At 36.4% G+C, this 13,292-nt stretch overlaps 1 protein-coding gene across 1 annotated transcript; it reads left to right on the forward strand.

Moving 5' to 3' along the window:
- Positions 1-8,309: 8,309 nt before the first annotated feature.
- LOC103442160 (replication protein A 70 kDa DNA-binding subunit B-like) lies at positions 8,310-13,258 on the forward strand. The gene is made up of 11 exons (XM_070817044.1): positions 8,310-8,474; positions 9,906-10,061; positions 10,160-10,433; positions 10,534-10,633; positions 11,054-11,178; positions 11,262-11,343; positions 11,474-11,594; positions 11,843-12,000; positions 12,090-12,566; positions 12,666-12,760; positions 13,000-13,258. Exons 2-7 carry the CDS (start codon positions 9,918-9,920, stop codon positions 11,511-11,513), a joined length of 765 nt encoding a protein of 254 aa, XP_070673145.1. The 5' UTR covers positions 8,310-8,474; positions 9,906-9,917; the 3' UTR covers positions 11,514-11,594; positions 11,843-12,000; positions 12,090-12,566; positions 12,666-12,760; positions 13,000-13,258.
- The last annotated feature ends 34 nt before the right edge of the window (positions 13,259-13,292 follow it).

Here is a 13,292-nt window from a genome sequence, read left to right on the forward strand (position 1 = left end):
GACCTCTCCTAGGCTAATTTCAACGTCCTGATTCCAAATCCGATGTCCGTTTTCCCAAATTTGACCGTTTGAATAGAGTTTTACTAAATGGCCTCTATATGTATTTAGGTGCATCGATGGGAAGTGACTCAATCCTCGCTAGTTCGAGCAGTTCTCGGGCAACAAAATATCTATGAGTGGACCCCTTCTAAACTTACATATTTTTATAAAATATTAGCCTAGCATGCATTTCACACTTCATGATTTGAATATGTTTTATATTATGCTTTACAAATTTCTATATTTACGGTTTACGAGATATTTATGTTTTATTGCACTTACGTTTTACGAAAGGTTATGAATTATTAGATTTTCCTATATGAAACTCTATGGCTTATGAATATGACTTATATTACAGTTTTCAAATATGAGTTACAAATTATGGGATTTTCGTATATGAAATTCTATGGATTCACGAATATGATTTATTTTACGAATTTTATGAATATGTGCTATCATGGATTGATGAGATAAGGCTTTGAGCTTTTGAGCTCTGGATTTGATATGAGTTTTTGAGATATGTTTTCGGTGCTTATCTAATGGGTTATCATACAGCACATCCACACAACACGGGTATAGATGTCTATGGCCATAGGACACAATTGAGGATATTTATATATATGTTCCTCTCTGGCGTAACCCGGAGTTATAAAGCTTCACCTTCGGATGATGGGGCCTACCATATTTCTTCACTGGCGTAACCTAGTATTGTACAGCTTCACCTTCGGGTGATGGACAGGTACTGCCTTCTGGCGAATGAGGAGTTAATGATATTGATGATATACCCCCAGCTTCACTAGCCCGAGGCTAGTGTCGGCGTGTGTGATGTTATGCATTCATTCTTCAGCGTAACCCTGAGTCGTACAACTTCACCTTCAGGTGATGGGGCTTACCATGTTTCTTTATTGGCGTAACCCACTGTCGTACAGCTTCACCTTTGGTGATGAACATGTACTACCTTCGGGTGACTATGATACCCTAGAGAGTACAGTATTGATGAGATTTATAAATTTACCGTCGGGCGATGATTGCACCGTTATTGAGCATGGTTTTACTCATACTTGTTTTAAGAACGATTTCGTGGCATGCTAGGGTTTTCAGAAAACCCTATTATGTAGTATTATATATGTTTTCAAAACAGGGGGTTAGCACTCACCCTTTCAGGTGTCGGTCAGCACGTGCCTACCCTGATATTTAAGGATATCAGAGTTGTGGCGTGTCATGTTTCTTATTCATTCATAGTGTTTCACGAGTTTCATGGTGTCGATTAGTGATCTTTCAATAGACTTTTTATATTAGCACCTCACAAAATGTTGAATGCACCCCACATTAAAATTTAATATTAAATGACTTATTTACCCCACTATGCAATGACAATTTTGACCTTATTAGGTTTTTTTTTTTAATTCTAAATACACCTCAAATCACTTTTAGCGTATTATTTCTCTTCTTCAACTATCAAAACCCTTCCCACCCTCCATTGTCGAACAAAACCCTAACCAATGAAACCCCATTATTGTGTAGTGGTGATTTTTTTATCCCGTTTGCAATGCCTTTCATTCCTACCTTTATGTGTATTAGGAGATGATGAGGCCACAAATCTTCCTGAGATTGCTATTGGTTTAGTCAATGACAATCACTTTATACAAGTACTGAGAGTTGAGTTACTTTTTTTGCAACATGGAATGTTGTTTTTGAAATTTAATTGACTCCTTTTGTTTTGTACAGCTACGTTTGGCACTAGGACATCCCATGCCACCGGTTGCACAAAATTGGCATACTCTTGCAGTAAATAACGCTCAACACCTTTACGCCACAACCAAGATCGTGTGGAACAATTAAAGCTATTACTAGGACTAAATAATATAGCCACCACCGAAACGATCTGTCTTGATTATGACTGAGTTATGTTTCAGAAACTGAACTGAAATATATTGATTGCCAGGCGAGAGTACATTTTAAAAAACAAGACTTTTTTTTAATGATGATTTTCAACTCGGCAGTAGTGAATTTTAATGGTGCTTTCTTGCACTATACTAAGATGTTTTCTTGCAATTCGAATTGGTTCGACCGAAATATGCACAAGAAAATGGAAACAGCATGGTAGCTTTGAAATTACTATTATTATTATTGAAAAAGTTCAAATGAATCTAAACATTTTTCAAATCATTCATTTTGAAATCATTCGGCAAACTAAACGTTCATATAATTTGAAATCATTCAACAAACTAAACGTTCAAATGTTTAGATTTAGTTCCTAAAAATTAAAAATGAGTGTTATAAGATTTGAGAAATGTGGGGTGTATGTAGAAAATATAAGGTGTATATTGAGAATGGGGTGTGAGGGTATTATGGGGAAGTATGTGGGGTGTATTAAGATAATTTTTAAGTGAAAAAGCAAATGTGATGTGTATTAAGTATGTGAGGTTTATTCAACAATTTGTGGAGTGTTAATATAATAAGTCTTTCAATATTTATTGAAATCTAAATATTTTTAGGTTAAAATGTTCATAAAATTAAATTAGAATAGTCTACATAATTTTTTTTTTCTTTTAAAATAGTTACTTTAAGAAAAAAATTAGCCTAAATTCATTCTTTAATGATCTGGGGATAAATTTTAACCTAGAAGGGTTGGAGCAAAAAAATTGTTTCTGGGTTAAAACCTAAATTTTCTGGGCTAAAAATTTTAGGTTTTAGCCCAAGGGTTAGAGATGGTCTAAAGGGTCTAATATATTTTTCATTAGTTGCGTTAGTAGGTTAGAAATTTTGTGTTAAGGGGAAGGGGAATCGATAGGGATCGAACCTACACAAAGGTGCATAGGCCTGAATGCTTTCCATCTGCTTCTTTATTTGTACTTAGTACTGAGTTATACGGAAAATAAATGTATAAGTTGAAAATAAAAATAGTTGTGAAAATCAAATTTAAGAGCGAAAACACATGTAGCATTAAATCCGAACTCTTTTTTTATAACAAAAGTACCCTATATTTGGTGAAAAGAGATGAAACAAGGTTTGTATATATCTTAATATTTTTTTTTAAAATGGATAACTGGTGGCAAGCCACAATTATCTACCCCTTCCGGGAGCCAGGAAGACTCACAAAGGCATTTCACCCTCCCCTGGCCACAAGTCTGGCTTCCACACTATATATCTTAATATTGGACTTGGCCCGTTTCTGGACGGAGCTTCATTTTTGTGTACCAAGTCCATTAGAGCAACTCCACCCATGGAGCTCTCCCCCTTGGCAATCCACTATTGAATCCACCATATTGAACAGTAACTGCCTTTAATGAATAGTAACTGCCATTAATGAACAGTAATTGCCATTTGCGTCTCCACCCTTGGAGCCCTCCCCCCCCGCAATAGGCAATAAAATATTAGTTTTTTTGTTTGTTTAAATAATACAAAATAAAATTATTTGTAATTTCGGATAAGATTTTTTAAATCGTTCTCGTTGCGCCTCGTGTCATTTTATAAAAAAAAACAATTATTTAGCGATGGAGTTCGATAAGATTTTTATCCAATGTCATGGTACCACGTGTCGTTATCTTTTGAGAATCTTTGACGATAGATTTCGATCGGATTTTAACTCGTTCAAAATTGCGCCACGTGTCATTATCCGAAAAGATAATTATTGGAGATCGATTTCGATAAGATTTTTATCCAATATGATCGTGCCACGTGTCATTATCTTTTCAGAATCTTTGAGGATAGATTTCGATCAAATTTTTAACGAATGACGGCATGCCACGTGGCCTCATCTACAATCCGATCCTTTCTGAATCGTCCATATAATCCACCATCCATCCTCACAAATCTCACACCAATTTTCTCAACATCTCTATCTCATTATTCATAGTTTCTGCTTCTTGTTCACCATCCATCCTTACAATGTCTTCTTCTTCATCAAGGATGATGTGGGAAATCGATCAGCAAGAGGAAGAATTGTTTAACCAATCTGAAGGAATGTTCAACCTTCAGATAGCCGAAAATGAGATGGAAGAGGATGAGGAGCGTAGAAGGAGAGATGACGAAATAAGAATGGCCAGAGCCTCACATTCCCGTCGAGTCATCCAGACTGTTACTCAGATATGCAGGCCCAGCCATTCAAGAAACCTTGATAGAAGCAGGCAACAACGGGGTGAAGAGCTGTTGGACGATTACTTTGTCCATAACAGTGCATTTCCTGATACGTACTTCAGACGCCGTTTTAGAATGGAACAACATTTGTTCAACAGAATCATGACTGATGTTTGCAACCATGATTCTTACTTTGTGCAAAAGAAGAATGTTTGTGGTGTTATGGGTCTCCTGCCTGAGCAAAAAATCACTGCTGCGTTGCGGATGCTTGAGTATGGAGCATCTGTAGACCAAGTGGATGAGATAACGAGGATGGGGAAATCAACCATTCTTGAGGCCCTGATGAGGTTTTGCGGAGCAATCGAATCTTTGTACACCGCTGAGTACCTCCGAAAACCTACTCACATGGACTTGCAAAGGCTTCTGAAGAAGGGCGAGATGCGAGGTTTTCCTGGGATGATAGGAAGCATCGATTGTATGCACTGGACATGGAAAAACTGTCCAAGTGCATGGCAAGGCGCATATGGGGACAGAAAATGAGCAAAATCTATCATTTTGGAGGCAGTGGCATCTTTTGATACATGGATATGGCACGCATTTTTCGGGGTTCCGAGGGCTCAAAATGATCTCAACGTCCTTGCCCAATCCCCAATGTTCAACGACGTCCTACAAGGAAAGGCACCAAAAGTCACGTACATCATCAACGGACGTAGGTACGACGGGCCATACTACCTAGCTGACGGCATTTACCCACGGTGGGAAACATTTGTCAAAACAGTGCCACGTCCGTGAAGTGCAAAGGAAAAACACTTTGCAAGCTGTCAAGAGGGGTGCATGAAGGATGTGGAGCGTTGTTTTGGTATCCTTCAAGCTCGTTGGGCGATCGTCAGGGGTGCTGCCAGAATGTTCGATGTAGAGTCACTTCGATCCATCATGATGACGTGCGTCATTCTTCACGACATGATTGTGGAAGATGAGTTCGATTATGATGCGGTTGATGAATATGAGCCAGAGCCAGACACGATGAACAATTCAAGAACAAGAATATATTGTGCGCATGATGCCACCGAAGAACCCGTGCAACACGAGCCATTAGAAAGGGATGGACGTTACAATGAAATGGTCATTCAACAATATACTGCACTTCAAAGGTCATTTATGCACAATGATCGGCAAATTGACTTGATAGAGCACCATGGGCATTGAAACAAGCTGAAGATACTTAAGTTTATTTAGTATGTTTGTTTGTATTTGGTGTGTTTATGTAATTTTATTTGGTGTGTTTTTTGTAGTGAGTTTTTTATTATTTCGTATGTTTATGTAATTTTATTTAGTGTGAATTATTTGATATGTTTATGTAATTTTATTTGGTGTGTTTTTTGTAGTGAGTTTTTTATTATTTCGTATGTTTATGTAATTTTATTTAGTGTGTTTATGTAATTCCAATTGGTGAGTTTTTTAGTTTTATTTGGTGTGTTTTATAATTTCATTATACGTGAACAATTTGATGAATAAAGATTCTATTATTAGGATAAATATATTACGAAATTAAATACATGTACTCTCACTTTAAATAAAGTACTAACTTCAATAAAATGGAAACAACATAAATAATAAATTACAACCCAAAGTGATTGGAAAACTATGGGCTCCGATTACAAAAAGTACCCTATTCATCATCACTTAACCAATCTGTGGTGCTAGGATCATCTTCTCTTGTTGTGCTAGGACCATCTTGTCTTGATCTCGCTTCTCTTGCACACCTCATTTGCACCACATCCGCTTTCTCCGACTGCCAAAAATATTTAGAATTTGGAGACATCCATTCTAAACGCGTGTTCATAATGTCACGATCTCGTTGTGCAATTCTTTCTTCTCTAAGCAACTCCCTTTCTTGCCTAAGTAGCTCTCTTTCCCTCTGTTCAGCTTGAAATGCTTGTTGAATAGCTGCAACTTTTACCTCATCTCTAGCCTTTTCAGCCTCATATTTCGCCAATTCCCGCGCCAACGTCAATTCACCTTGATGAGCAAGTTCTTGCATGTACTTTCCATAATCATTCTTGGAAGCACTCCCTTTCCTCTTTGAAGCCTTCTTACCTTGAGGCCTAATTGGATAACGGGTCGTGTAACATCCCACATCGCCCAGGGGAGTGATCCTTAAATGTATATTCACATCCCTACCTAGCACGAGGCCTTTTGGGAGCTCACTGGCTTTGGGTTCCGTAGGAACTCTGAAGTTAAGCGAGAAGGGGGCTAGAGCACTCCCAGGATGGGTGACCCACTGGGAAGTTGCTCGTGAGTTCCCAGAAACAAAACCGTGAGGGCGTGGTCAGGGCCCAAAGCGGACAATATCGTGCTACGGTGGTGGTGCGGGCCCGGGAAGTGATCCACCCCGGGCCAGGATGTGACAGGTCGACCCCGACACTTGTTCAGGAATGGGCGTTTCAGGCACTTCTTCTCCATCTTCTTCATCAACATGGGAGCCATGATCGGGTGTAGAGTGTGGAGGGGTAATGTGTACAAAGGTGCTGTGTAGAGAGATGTTGTTCATGCATACTTCTGGACCAACAGGCACAACTTTGAATTTAGGACAATCTTTAACAATATTCCAACATTCCCACCGGTTGAATGATTTGTTTCTTGATTTGATTTTGGCAGCATACCATGCTTGTGCTTGAAGTTGCTACAAATAATAATAATGAAATTATTAGGTAACAAATAAATAATACAAACAAATAATAATAATGAAATTAGGTCACAAATAAATAATGCAAACAAATAATAATAATAATGAAATTAGGTAACAAATAAATAATACAAACAAATAATTATAATCAAATTAGGTAACAAAATAATAATACAAACAAATAATTATAATATATTCTTACCTCATCCGCATAATTTGCCCCACTTCGAACATTACTGCTAGCTTGTGTCAAGGCATCTCTCCACGTACTAAAGGAATGGCTAAGTATTTTCCAACGACTGGACATCGATTCTTTGGTTCTTTTCCCACTCATTTGCTCAAGAAATTTGGTATGAATTAAACTCCATATTTCTCGCAACTGCATCTCATTACCCGTAAGGGAATTATGAGTAACTTCAACCCAGCTAGTGCACAACGCAACATCTTCAAGAAGCGACCAATTCGTACCTGCATCAGTAGTCATTTTGTGGAAAAAAAATTGGATTGAAACTTTGAGAGAAATATAGGAATTTGATTGAAAGTAGTTGAGAAAATATGAAATTGTGGTGTAAGGTAGATGGAGAAGAAGTGGTATTTATAGAAAAGTAAAAACAATTTTTTACAAATTTTTTTCAGATTTTTTACATTTTTTTCTGATTTTTTCCATTTTTTTTAATTTTTATTCAAATAATTAATCTCTGCTGTTGGATTTTAAAAATTTTGAATTCCAACACTCCAGATTGTGCCACGTGTCACAACAGTAACTGTTCTTAATTTTAAAACTATTTTTTCTTTATTTATAAAGCATATTAATATCGACCGTTGATCTCAGATCGAACGGTTGATATTAAATAAGATTTTTTTTTTTTTTTTACCGTTGAGATCCAACGGTCCAAATTAAGGAGCCGTTGAGATCGAACGGACCGTGGGAAGCCATGTGGCTTCCCAATGGTAACTCAGACCACTGCAAAAGTGGACTGCTTTTCTGAAAAGCTATCGGGCGACGCACCCCCACGCGCGAGTGGGGTGCATGCGCCTGACAGAAAAAAATAAAAAAAGGGTTTGGAGCTCGGGCTCACGGGCTGTCAAAAGTTGACAGGCCTTCTGCTCGGGCATTCTCACCAGCTCGGGCTCTTCAAGGCTGGAGTTGATTCACAGGGCCTCGGGCCCTTTCCTCTCCCCTGTCCCCCGGGCAACTCCCATGGCTAGAGCTGCTCTTAAATGGGGTAAAACATACTGTATTTAATATGTATTATTAAAAAATGAGTAAAATAACGTTTAGTAGTGAAAAGTACGTGTATGGTACGGGAGTTTTAAAAATGTGCGATTTAACGAATCAGTAAAATTATATATATACTAAAAGAGAAAACAGCCTAAAACACTGTTCATAGCACAGTGCACTGACAATTTTGCCCTTGCTTTGGTTCTTTTATTTCCTTTCTGCCAAAATCGCAGTTGGTGCCCGTCTCTGGCGCCACTCCTGATTTACACGTGTTGTTGGTAATGTACACGTGTTCGTAATCTTGAAAGAAGAAGGCGGAAAAGCCGACCTTTATCCATTTGCTTCCAGAAACAACGAGCTCTCTCTCGCACAGCAACCACAAGCTCTATTTTGGAGAAACTACGAAACATCTTGACTTCTCTCTCAGAGCCCAGCTCGAGTCCTCAGGTAAAAATGAGAAATGCTGATGGATAATTTTTCTCCGATACTTGATTTTCTTGGTTTGTTTCTACTGATCTTTTGTTTCTTGGGTTGATTGCACTTCTTTTTCGTTATTTTTGATGCAGATATGAAGAGGATTTGTGAAGTTGCTGTGATTTCATGCTAAGTTTCTTTGAACGGATTTGAGAATTTGGGATCGTTTGGGGTGTTTTGAAGGTTTTTTTTTTTTTTTTTTTTTTGGGGAAAAAAATGGTTAACATGTCCTCTGTTAGGATTTTCCTGGCAAAGAGTATAGAGCAAGGGAAGGGAAAAATGAGAGAGACACGGATTGGAGCATTTTTTTTAATACGGGTTGAGGCTTTTTTTTTAATTGATTTGGGGTTCTGTTTGGGTTTGGGGTTGTGATATTTCTGTGTTTAATTTGGTATTTCATAGTTTGGAGTTGAGCGGTTAATTTTTTGGACCTTATGATCTCATTTGTGATTATCAAGTGCATAATGGTTAATTTTTTTTGAAATGGTGCTCAGAATTATCACCATTTTTCCCCTTTAATTTTCGGTGGAAGCACTGTTCTCTTCATGCTAATTGTTGAATTGTTCGAACCAGTCTGTTGTATATATATATTTTCCCCGTTCCTCTGTTTGTTGTCTGTATAAGTACGAATTCATCAATTTATCAATTGGGTTGTTCTTCGTTTGTAATTTCATTAATTGGGTCTTTAGATACATTTTATTGTTGAGGAGGTGAGATGTTGCCTACAATAGGCATCAACTATTACAAAAACCTTTTTAATGAAGAAACAAGAGAAATAGAGACAATGAAGATTGTAATCAACAGCTGGGGGGCATAATCGTTTTTGATACCTTAAAAAGAATGAAAAACAAAACTCAATGTTTGGATACAAAGAAAATTAGGAAGTCAGATAGATGTTAACATAATGAAAATAATTCCACCGCTTTCCTCCTCTAACTTGATGACCATGCTTTTGGAACAATGTTTGATGAGTTCTTATTTCGAATGTGTTTGCCTTACCATTGTAAATTGCTGGAGGTCCTTTTGTTCTTTATCTTGCTCACAAGCATATTGATATGTAAATGTATGTAATAATTTGTGTACTGATAGGATATATGCATTACACATGTTATGTTTGTTACTGTTTTAAAGCATTATTAGATAGCATGTTGCATATTCTTTTAATACTTACTTTGTTATTGCAAATTTGTGAATCTTATACCATAGCAAATCTTATGAATTCTCTTTTTCCACTGTATCCAAGGTTGGGCAGATGGTGTGCTTCGATGTATCATTTTGATAGCTTTTGATAGCTTTTGTGTAATTTTTTTTCACTGCAAGTTTGTAAACATTTACATATTGCCAACATAGATTTTGATATATAAACACACTTTCTTTCTAACAATATATATACTTTGTCTGCAGACTTACAAAACAATGAGCATCGTACCAATCTGTGAATTAAAGCCTTTTAGAAACAATATGAAGATCAAAGTTAGAATATGCCGGTTGTGGAGACCCAAAATGTTTGGACGCCAAAACCAATTCAATGGCTTACAATGTGTACTGGTTGATGAACTGGTGAGAAAACCATTTTGTTTAAATGTAATATAGTTAAAACTATAATTTCAAAAAGAAGAGAAAGCTATAAATAACTCTTTATAATTTTTGTAATGCAGAATGATGCCATTGAAGCCTCGGTCTTAGAAGCAGACTATGAGATAGTAGCTCCAAAAATTAAAGTTGGTTGTATATATGAGATCACACGGTTGCATAGCCGTTCCAGTAAACAAACGTACAAGGTCGTACCACACACTGTACAACTATACTTCAATGGGAAAACAACTTTCAAACAAATACCAGAAAGACCTCCACACATTCCTGAGCACCGCTTTTATTTAGTGGATTACAGTGAATTGTTATCCCGTGTAGATAAAGTTGAAATTCTCACAGGTAATTAAACACATTTATAAACCTACATCTATATGCCATTTTTGTTTGTCAACATTTTTTCATGCTATAATCTTATGATATTGGATTGCCAAATTGCAAGATGTTATGGGACATATCACAGCAGTGCAACCATTGGAAGACAGAATGGTTAACAAAGAAAGACTAGAAACAAAATGTGACGTTCACCTTCAAAACACCAGGTAATCATTTTATCATGTGGTAATCGTTCATTAGACATTGAATACGTGTCAAGCGTATATTCAACTATAACATAACTGACATTATGGGAAAGAATAGGCAATTGTATTTAGATGGGTGGAATACAAAAACTATTGATGCAGGAACCTGAACCTATGGTGATCCATATGCAATTTAAGGTGATTTCATTAATGAGTAATCAAGTTCTGTTTTTAATTTTTTCTTCTTTTGATATGTGAATGTCGATTGTCGAAGAACTGAAGGTTGCTAGGTTGGTGAAAATCTGAAAGTAAACGAGTTGGAAATGCTGTGCACAGAAATGGAGTGTTCTGCAAAATGGTTTTCACACACACATATATGGACTCCAAAAGTAAACGAGTTGTAAATGTTTCGTAATATTTTGCTCTAACTTCTTTGGTCAGAAACGAAGAAGTGAGAGTTACACTTTGGGGAGACTGCGCCAGGACCTTTGATATTGAAGTTGTAACACAACAACTATCACCAATTGTGGCTGTGTTCACAAGTCTCAAAGTAAAACGGTTCCTAGGTATACAACTTAACTTTACTTCTTTCCAATGTTTACATTGTATTACAAAAAAATAACATGCTTCCACATCTGCAAACCCACAGGAAACACAGTGCTTAGCAGTACCAGATGCACTTTGTTTTTCATAAACCCAAAAATACCAAAAGCAACAAATTACAAATCGATGTAAGTTTTTTTTACCATTTTCTGAACAATATATATATATATATATATATATATATATCACTCAAATAATATTAAAATTCAATCTCATTGTGTTGCCACTTAACACAAAAATGTGCAAAAACTTTGCCAGTTCCAGTCATGCTTTGAAAATGATTCCAACCTCAGCATAACTAATGACACCAGATCAATTGGATGCCGCTGAAAAACTATCAGTAGGGCAATTGAATATCTTGGATCCAAATCTTTATCAGGTAAAATGGAATGCATTCCAAATTTAACAATGTTGTATATTTAACAGTGTTATATTGGTCTCAAAATTCGTTTTTCTGGGTTGTCAGCTTTTGTATCCATGCAATTAGTATAATAGAAATTCTGTTTTGATTGCACAGACAGTTTTCATTGATGTCTGAAACATTTCCTGAAAACTGGATGAAGAGTATAAGAATGTAGGTTCGTGTCTGTTCAAATTATACTCATCATTCTTTAACAAATATTGCAGAACACTCCATTTCTGTGCAGAGCAGCAGTTGCACGGTTTGATTTGAGTAACGGCTGGTGGTACAAGGCATGTCCAATCTGCTTCAAACAACTAAAACCAAAGCCTCAAAGTGACCTGCTGGTTTGTCCAACTAATGATATTCAAAACCCTATTGCTTGGTAATACAAAATTACTCTGAATCTATTACTATATAAAACATAAACTTAATTATACTTCTTTATAAATAATCACATCAATTTCAACGCAGGTTCAAAGTTAGTTTAATTCTTGAAGATGCCAATGACGAAACCAATGCCATCATTATAGGTAAATCAGCCGAAGAACTATTTGGAATCACATGTGAACAATTAGTAATCAACAAAAGTTTCTGTGACCAAAAGGAATTACCACAACAAATACTCCGAGTAAAAGGTCAAATCAAACTTTTCCAACTCAGACTTGGGAAAGTTAAAAGTGACACAAGCAGAAATGACTTGCTCATCCAAACTGTTTTCAAGGATCAAGCACAAATTCACCCTTCAAACAACAACAAAGATGATGAAGCAATAAGTAACCTTGGGAAGAAACATATGGTTCATGAAATGTTACCATGCACACCACCACTCTCACTCAAGAAATCTCTACCTTCATCTCCAACTGAGAGCAGTTCAAGTTCAAAGAAACGACAAAGGGAGCCAGTCAAAAAGAGTCTTTTCACCTCTACACCAACAAAAAAATCTAAAAGGTTAGTCTTTATAAAAAAATAAATAATTGACATAAACCTTTTTTCCATTACTAGATGTGCACTGATGCTTTAATCTCTCTTCATTTTACATGATCCAAGTGATACCACAAGTGGATACAGTGAAGAGACCTATGCATTTGAAGAGACCGATGACGAGAATGTAGCAAACACAGATAAAACTCCCAGTGAATAGAGTATGGATCCCAACACTCATAAATCAATTTTCTTAACAATTTTTTTTTCCCATCTTCAATGAGTAGTTTCTCTAACACAGAACTATATCTTATAAATATTGCATAATATAGATAAAAATATTTCATTTGGGTTGTCGATGAGACCAACTGGAAAATCTAGAGAATTTATTTAGTATGGCTGCAAAATATATGCAATTTAGAGTCATTCAATTCTTATGTCAATGTTTTTTTTTCTTCAGTTCATCGTTGTCATGCAAGATGGAGGAGGCACCATTAACGTGAGGAGTTACGTATATGGGTGTCTTTAGTGAAACAAATCTTACTTTTTGAGCTGTGTATAGTTTTAGACGTAAAAGTCTCCCTGGGATAGGACCATAGCTTTTGAAAAACAATCTTTGAGGATGATATACTAACATCCTCAACTTTTACAAATGTAATATATGTATATCCCTTACTTTGGCACATATTTTCTCATGTATATAAGCCCTACTTTGTACACGTTTAAGATCATTTTGAAACCCGCAGCATCGCG

Source organism: Malus domestica, chromosome 17 (genome assembly GCF_042453785.1).
Source record: "Malus domestica chromosome 17, GDT2T_hap1".
NCBI classification, from domain to species: domain Eukaryota; kingdom Viridiplantae; phylum Streptophyta; class Magnoliopsida; order Rosales; family Rosaceae; genus Malus; species Malus domestica.

Bases quoted from the DNA above. Each gene is read 5' to 3' on its own strand.
- LOC103442160 (XM_070817044.1), top strand. From the start codon at position 9,918: ATGAGCATCGTACCAATCTGTGAATTAAAGCCTTTTAGAAACAATATG. The intron at 10,434-10,533 runs GTAATTAAACAC...CCAAATTGCAAG, and splicing joins TAAAGTTGAAATTCTCACAG to ATGTTATGGGACATATCACA. The intron at 11,179-11,261 runs GTATACAACTTA...GCAAACCCACAG, and splicing joins CAAAGTAAAACGGTTCCTAG to GAAACACAGTGCTTAGCAGT.